Source organism: Colobus angolensis, unplaced genomic scaffold (assembly GCF_000951035.1).
Source record: "Colobus angolensis palliatus isolate OR3802 unplaced genomic scaffold, Cang.pa_1.0 Scaffold597, whole genome shotgun sequence".
Taxonomy (NCBI): domain Eukaryota; kingdom Metazoa; phylum Chordata; class Mammalia; order Primates; family Cercopithecidae; genus Colobus; species Colobus angolensis.
This window is the reverse complement of record NW_012119565.1, coordinates 232,978-240,431: the sequence shown is the minus strand read 5'-3', so window position 1 is coordinate 240,431 and position 7,454 is coordinate 232,978. Positions and strand designations below refer to the sequence as shown.

Below are 7,454 nucleotides of genomic sequence, written 5' to 3'. Positions count from 1 at the left end.
TCTTTCTTTCTTTCTTTCTTTCTTTCTTTCTTTCTTTCTTTCTTTCTTTCTTTCTTTCTTTCTTTCTTTTTCTTTCTTTCTTTCTCTCTCTTTCTTTTTCTTTCCTTCCTTCTTTCTCTTTCTTTCTTTCTTTCTCTTTCTTTCTTTCTTTCTTTCTTTCTTTCTTTCTTTCTTTTCTCTTTCTTTCTTTTTTTGAGATGGAGTCTCACTCTGTCACCCAGGCTACAGTGCAGTGGCATGATCTCACCTAACTTCAGCCTCTGCCTCCCTGGTTCAAGTGATTCTCCTGCCTCAGCTTTCTGAGTAGCTGGGACTACAGGCACACACCACCATGCCCGGCTAATTTTTGTACTTTTTAGCAGAGACGAGGTTTCACCATGTTGGCCAGCTGGTCTCAAACGCCTGAACTCAAGTGATGCGCCTGCCTTGTCCTCCCAAAGTGCTGGAATTACAGGCATGAGCCATCACGCCCGGCCATAATTTTTCTTTACAATATTGTGTGTGTGTTTGTGTGTATACACTCATTTTCTGAGTGTGTTTTTGTCCAGGCGTTGGGAAGGAGGGAATTCAGTCACACTGTAATAAAATGAATGGAGACCGCTAAATGAGAAGTTTTGGGGACACTGGGAAAACATCTCAATGGTCAGGCTGATTTCTCCAAAATACGTTTTCTGGTCTTACCAGCTAGGTGCAAAGAAGTCCCTTTAGAAAACTGCATGAAGGAGCTGTCAGGGTAACTGGGTCATGGGGAGGAACAGATCCCTCACATTCTGCTCCTTATATTGGAAAAAACCTCCCTAAGGCACTGCAGGAGGCAGGGTTCACCTGGTTGGAGCAGGAATGCTGAGCTAGGCAATTAGACAGGACAGTGGTTTCTGTCTAAGCAGATGCCTGGGTTTGGCTTCCTGGCTGAGCTTCTCAAGGTGGTGTTGGTTTTCCTGGTTGTTCCTGCTCCTCCTCCTAGCCTTTGCTGTGTCCTTTGACAGTATAAGGACTGTTCTCATTTGAATGGCACCTTATAGTGTACCAAGTGCTTCCCCTTACCTCACTGATTTTTGTACAAATCCTGTGAGACAGATATTGTCATCCCATAGAGGCTAGTTGAGTTGCCCAAGGTCATGAAGTAGTTAGTAGAAGAACATTCAAAATTCAAGCACAGACCTTCCAACTCTAAAATTCCATGTTCTTTCAGTGTATATCGGTCAGCCTTTTCTAACATTTCTGCACTTCCTCCTAGAGCATTTTATGGTTGGATTCCAAGATATATGCATTGAGAAGCTTGAGAAGATTTCAGATTTGCTTTTCTTTTGCCAGCCAGTGGGAGACTGCCACCGAAGTCACCCTGCCCTCCACGCCCCCACTGTATTTAGGCTGTGTGTTAATGTCAGTACATCTGGCCTTGGATCCCCTGTGCCGTGGCTGTGAATATCACTAGAATGACTGAAGAAGGAATACATTGCCGTTTTTCTGGGCCTCAGAGATATTTTCATTTGCACAATGTAGGTGTCAAACCAGTTCTTAATTAAAGCCTTTCCATCAGTTGCCATCTGAGACTTGGGTCCATGGCTGAGCCTTGCCCTATCACTTGTTACCACTGTGGCCTCATCAGTTGAGAGCAGTGATGAGTTTCTCCTGATTTTCCTCCTCCTCCTTCTTCCTTACCAATAACCTGTATTTGGTAGATGTCTGTGGTATGGTTAGGGTGTGTTTGTGTGCACCTGAGAGCTGTAAACCTGGACATCGGGAAAGTTGGGAAGGATGGGGCAGGTAAGTACCTTCACTGAGCCGAATCTGGTGCTAATGCCTTTGTCTGTCTGTTGCAGGGCCCAACATCTGTACCACGCGAGGTGTGAGCTCCTGCCAGCAGTGCCTGGCTGTGAGCCCCATGTGTGCCTGGTGCTCTGATGAGGTAAGGAGCAGATACCAGACCTTGTTTCTTTTCCAGACTAAGCTGCTTTTGTGCACAAACAGACCCATGAAGTTATCACCTCCCTCTTGAATACACGTACCCCTTGTCCCTTCTAAGCAAAACTTTGATGAATTTTTCCCATTGATGGATGGTGAGGAGCTGTCATGGGGATGTTGCTAGGAATACTCTCCCGAGTCTACCATATAGCCCCTTGCCCTTGTCAGTTTGGCTGGACCTCCTGTCCTCTCTGAAACCATTGCTGCCCTTTCTCACACTTTGCTTGCTTTTTTTCCTAAGAAAAATAGTTTATTTTTAATTTTTTGGTAGAGACAGAGTCTTACTATGTTGCCCAGGCTGGTCTCGAACTCCTAGACTTGAGAGATCCTCCCACCTTGGCCTCCCAGTGTGCTGGGATTTCATGTGTGAGCCACCGTGCCCAGCCCATTGCCTGCATTTCTTGCGGTGGAATATCCCAGGGAAGCAGGTGTCAGGTCTCAAAAGGAGAGGCAGCAAGGGGTATAGGTACAGATGGGGTTGGGAGGGGGTGCTGGCTTACTTCTTTTCCTAGAGGTTAAAAAAGGCAAATAGAAGAGGAATCTTGTGCTTGTGTGTGTGGATGTTTAATCAGAAGATCTTTTCTCTTCCCTTTTTGACGATTGGGCCACACGGCTTTACATTTTTCTTTCTCTTCTTCTTTCCTTCCTTCCTTCTCACAGGTGTTGAGGAAAGGAGCTGGGCCCACTTGGTGAGGATGGAAGGGGGACAGGAAAGGGTTAGTTGTGTCTAGGCCGAGGGTTTGTTGTGTCTGGGGCCCTAGGGAATGAGTGTGTCTGAGGGAATGGCTGTGTTTGTGGCTGGGATGGAAATTTGGAGCTGGCAAGAACTGATGGGGTGGGGGTGGGAGATGAATGTGGTTGGAGAGATTCGGTGATTATAGAGTCTGAGGCTGAGTCACTGGCCTGGCCAGCAGGTGGTTACCTGAGTTCCTGGCCTGGCTGCGGCTCAGCTACCTGAGGCGTCCTCTCTGTCCCACAGCAAGTCCTAGCCCTCTCCAGTTTTATGACCACTCCAATCCAGCCCCTCAGTCTCTCTGCTTCTTTTCCAGATCCACTGAGTTTCCTAAAAAGGCAACCTCCCTGGCCGGCTGGGGGGAGGGGCGGGAGCTGGGAGGCTCTGTTTATCACCGGCCAGGAGGGCTGCCAGAGCAGCAGAGGCCAGCTCCGCACGTTGCTTTAGCCTCTTTGCTGTTCAGCACGGGAACTGCTTCCAGAGGCAGCTGCCCAACATCTGGGCCACATTGACTTCATTTAGCAAATGAAACCTTCCCTGGGGCTAGGGAAGGGGAGTAAGGGGGAATGGATGAGTCCTTCTCCTCCACCCCCGCAGGTTCTCCTCCCCTCTGGGCTGAGCGGGCTGCTCAGTGTGATGTAGCCTGCTCCCTCCTCATTTGCTATGTCCTCCTTCCTCCCATCGTGATATTACTAAAGCTTCTTTTACCAGGAAGTTGCAGTTCTGCAACTGAATGCTGGAAGAAGGGAGAGCTGAATGGGGAGGGGGCCTTGGGTAGCCCAAAGCCTTCAGGAGCAGAGGAATGTCAGGACAGAAGCCCTAGTGTCACTTAAAGGGTGCTTCCATCTTTTCCTCCTTCCCTCCTTTCCAACCCAAAGCAAGAGAAAATGCAGGCATCTCTGGCCCAGAGAAGCTGGGGAAAAAGAAAACTTACTTGGAGGGTCTATCCTGCTCCCTATCCCCCATTTTTCATCCCTCTTGATCTGCATAGGGACTAGCCATGCAGCTGAGGTGGGCTGAGGCCTGAACAGACAAAGCCCTTAGGTCACATAACCAGATTTCAAAGATGCAAATGTGGAATATTTATGGGTGACTGTTGTGCTCCTTGTCCCCTGGCAGGCCTGGGGAGGGCAGAGGGAAAGGTGCAGGGTAGATCAGAGCATGACATAGGACCAACCTAGGAATGAGGGGTGCAGTCAGCCAGGAAATGGGCGCAACTAGGACCAAAGAAAACAAATGGAGGGAGGTAGAAAGTCCAGTAAGATATTCCCTGGGAGAATGGCATATAAACATGAAAGGAGGCAGGGCCGAGGTTAGTGAAGGACTACAACGATCCCCGAGCAAGAGGGAGGAGGGAGAGAAGGAAGGGTGGGACAGAATGTGGTGACCAGGGAGGGATGGGAGGTGGGAATCCTGGACTGTAACCTGAACAGAAATGCTATTTTGTTCCTGAGAGGAGCAGGGCTTCCCCTGGATAGGCTAAGTTTAACTGCTGAAAATGCTTTGGACATTGACTTCAAAAAACCAAAGGTGAACAGTCTGGTCCATTTTGTAGGGAATTTGTCAAATAATCAAACCCTGGAGAGCCCTCTGTTCTTCTTCCTCCCCTGAGTCGGCTGTTCCAGGCAAGCTGGCAGTGCCTGGAAAAACAACTGGTTGGGCTCGGTTTTCCCCTTGGTCCTAGAGAACTGGAGCTCTTGGGTGTGTATAGTGAGAGCTTGGCTGGGTAAGAGGAAAACATAGCCAACATGGATGAGCACGGAGTTTTGGGCCCATGTGCATAGGGTGTGTTCTTGGAGGGTTGGATACTGACACGGGTTGGGGTGGTGTGCTCTCTCTGATCTGTAAATCTAGCAAAGAGGCCGGCTTCAACTCGTGGTCTTAGTCTCAGCAGTGCCATGCTGGAGTCTAGAACCTCCCAAACTCATTTGGTATTGAGAATTGCCTGGGGTGCTTGTTAAAAATAAAGGTTCCCAGGATGGACCCTGGGTTTATTACATCAGAATGGGTTGTTATGATAGCAAGTTTGACAAACATTGCTAATTGAAGGGCCACTGGGGTTGAGGTCAAGGTGGATGGAGGTGGAGTTAAGGTTGCCAGATAATACAGAACATGAACATCCAGCCTGGTGCCTGTAGTCCCAGCCACTCAGGAGGCTGGGGTGGGAGGATTCTCTGAGCCTATGATTTTGAGGCCGTAGTGTACCATGATCATGTCTGTTAATAGACACTGCACTCTAGGCTGGGTAACATAGGGAGATCCTGTCTCTAAAAAATAAATCTAAAATACAGAACATCTATTTAAATTTGAATTAAACAAAAAATAACTTTTAGTATAAGTATGTCCCAAATATTTGCTAAATTTGGCAACCCTACAGTGGAGGGATATACTAGGAATTCTTATATAAGCCTGAGTACACCCTGGAAGATGGGCCAGCTTCCCACTTAGCCTGATAACCAAGGGTGACAGAGGAAGAAGGGGTTTGAGTCTAGCAAAGTAGAGGAAGACTCTAATAGGATTTCCTTCTCATTTTCTTCTCTGCAACTGCAGGACAAGATATAGGCCATGATTTACATTTCTTTGTAATCACAAACATAATTTTATTCTGGCTTGTCTTCTTTCTATTTATTTTTAATCTGGAGGATAAATGTTCATCTTGAGAGTTTTGCTCCAACTTATTATTATAAAAGGAAGTATAATACTAAGAGTGCTCCTCTCCTTGTAAACAATGAAATGTGAATACCAACAACTATAAACAAAAATGCTTCATGTTCCTCCCCTCCTCCTTTCTGCCCTCTTTTTTTTTTTTTTTTTTTTTGAGACAGAGTCTCGCTGTATCGCCCAGACTGGAGTGCAGTGGCCAGATCTCAGCTCACTGCAAGCTCCGCCTCCCGGGTTTACGCCATTCTCCTGCCTCAGCCTCCCGAGTAGCTGGGATTACAGGCGCACGCCACCACGCTCAGCTAATTTTGTATTTTTAGTAGAGATGGGGTTTCACCGTGTTAGCCAGGATGGTCTCGATCTCCTGACCTTGTGATCCGCCCGTCTCGGCCTCCCAAAGTGCTGGGTTACAGGCTTGAGCCACCGCGCCCAGCCTCTGCCCTCTTTATTCTTTTCTCTTTACATGTTCAAGTGATTTCTTGTCCTCACCAGATGAGTTAATCAAGACAACAATGGATGGGAGTTGTTTTGGTGGCACTTGGGGGTAAAAAATGTACTGGGGCATATCGACTCTCCCTCTCCAAGAAAACAGTATGAAATAATAGTAGTTAACTGTAAAAAAGAGTTACCTGCTGGGTGCAGTGTCTCACTCTTATAATCCCAGCACTTTGGGAGGCCAAGGTGGGTGGATCACTTGAGGTCAGGAGTTTAAAACCAGCCTGACCAACATGGTGAAACCCCGTCTCTACTAAAAATACAAAATTAGCTGGGCGTGGTGGCGTGCGCCTGTAATCCCAGCTACTAGGGAGGCTGAGGCAGGAGAATTGCTTGAACCTGGGAGGTGGAGGTTGCAGTGAGCCGAGATTGCGCCATTGCACTACTCTAGCCTGGACAACAAGAGTGAAACTCCATCTCAAAAAAAAAAAAAGAGTCACCTTATATTTGCATTTATTTGTTTATACTATATCCTAAAGCAGGGACCCCAATTCCCGGTCCATGGCCTGTTAGGAACCAGGCCGCACAGCAGGAGGTCAGCAGCAAGGGAGTGAGCATTACCGCCTGAGCTCCGCCTTCTGTCAGATCTGCCGTGGCATTAGATTCTCATAGGTGAACTGCGCATGGGAGGGATCTAGGCTGTTCACGCCTTATGAGAATCAAACTAATGCCTGATGATCTGGGGTGGAACAGTTTCATTCTGAAACAATCCCCACCTCCCTGTCCATGGAAAAATTGTCTTCCATGAAACCAGTCCCTGGTGTCAAAAAGTTGGGGACCTCTGTCCTATACTGGATTTCAGTATAGTTAACTTATATTGAGATTTTTCTATTTTGAAAGCATTTCACATTCACAGTCTTTTTTACTTCCTGACCAACCCTGTGAAATAGGCAGGATAATGACAACTATTCATGTTGTACTTTCCCAGTTTCCAAAATGGGATTAATGGAGAATGGTACTAAGAGCATGTGTCACCCTCCCAGGAGAGGGAGGTAATTCAGCCAGCTTGCAGGGTGCTGGCTGGAACCTCCCACCTCTGTGCTCAGGCCCTTCCCCTGGGTCTTGGCTATTTTTGCCCTTTTTGTGTAACATCCGGTTTCCCTGGGAACTGGAACTTTAATATCCACCCCTCCCCCTTCTAGCTTTCTCCCTGCATAACCTGGTGATATTCCTTCTACCTTCTCAGCCTGGGTTACCAAGAAAGGGAATGTTGCCCAAGTATGTTGAGGTCACTGCCTTGGTGCTCTTCTGGAACAGGGCTCTCGTGGAGAGCTTGGCTGACAAGCAGGCCTGTTATATTCCTGACCTCTGATGTCAGCAACCACAGAGGGAGGGAGGGAGGCGGTTTTGTTTTTCAGTGTTTAATTTTTCTAAGGAAACTCATAACAAACCATTAGGACTGTCAGCACATCTTAGCGCTTCAAACCCTCTTCTCATTAGGACCGCCACATTAGAAAATACGAGTCAGGAAACTCCCGTCTAATGCATTCTCTCTTTCTGCTGATGGAGCCTGAAGATGCATGATGGCCTTGCTGCCCTCATCCAGTTTGCTGGGCTCCCATCCCTGCTGTCTTTTTCAGCATCTGTCTTGGTCCTGGAA

The 7,454-nt window shown here is 47.6% G+C and overlaps 1 protein-coding gene across 1 annotated transcript in view; it reads left to right on the top strand.

Moving 5' to 3' along the window:
* The window catches only part of ITGB3 (integrin, beta 3 (platelet glycoprotein IIIa, antigen CD61)), a 56,762-nt gene that overhangs the window by 18,095 nt on the left and 31,213 nt on the right, over positions 1–7,454 (top strand). The window contains exon 2 of the mRNA XM_011962566.1: positions 1,812–1,909. Within this exon, the coding sequence (XP_011817956.1) occupies positions 1,812–1,909 (98 nt within the window). The remainder of the gene's footprint in view (positions 1–1,811; positions 1,910–7,454) is intronic.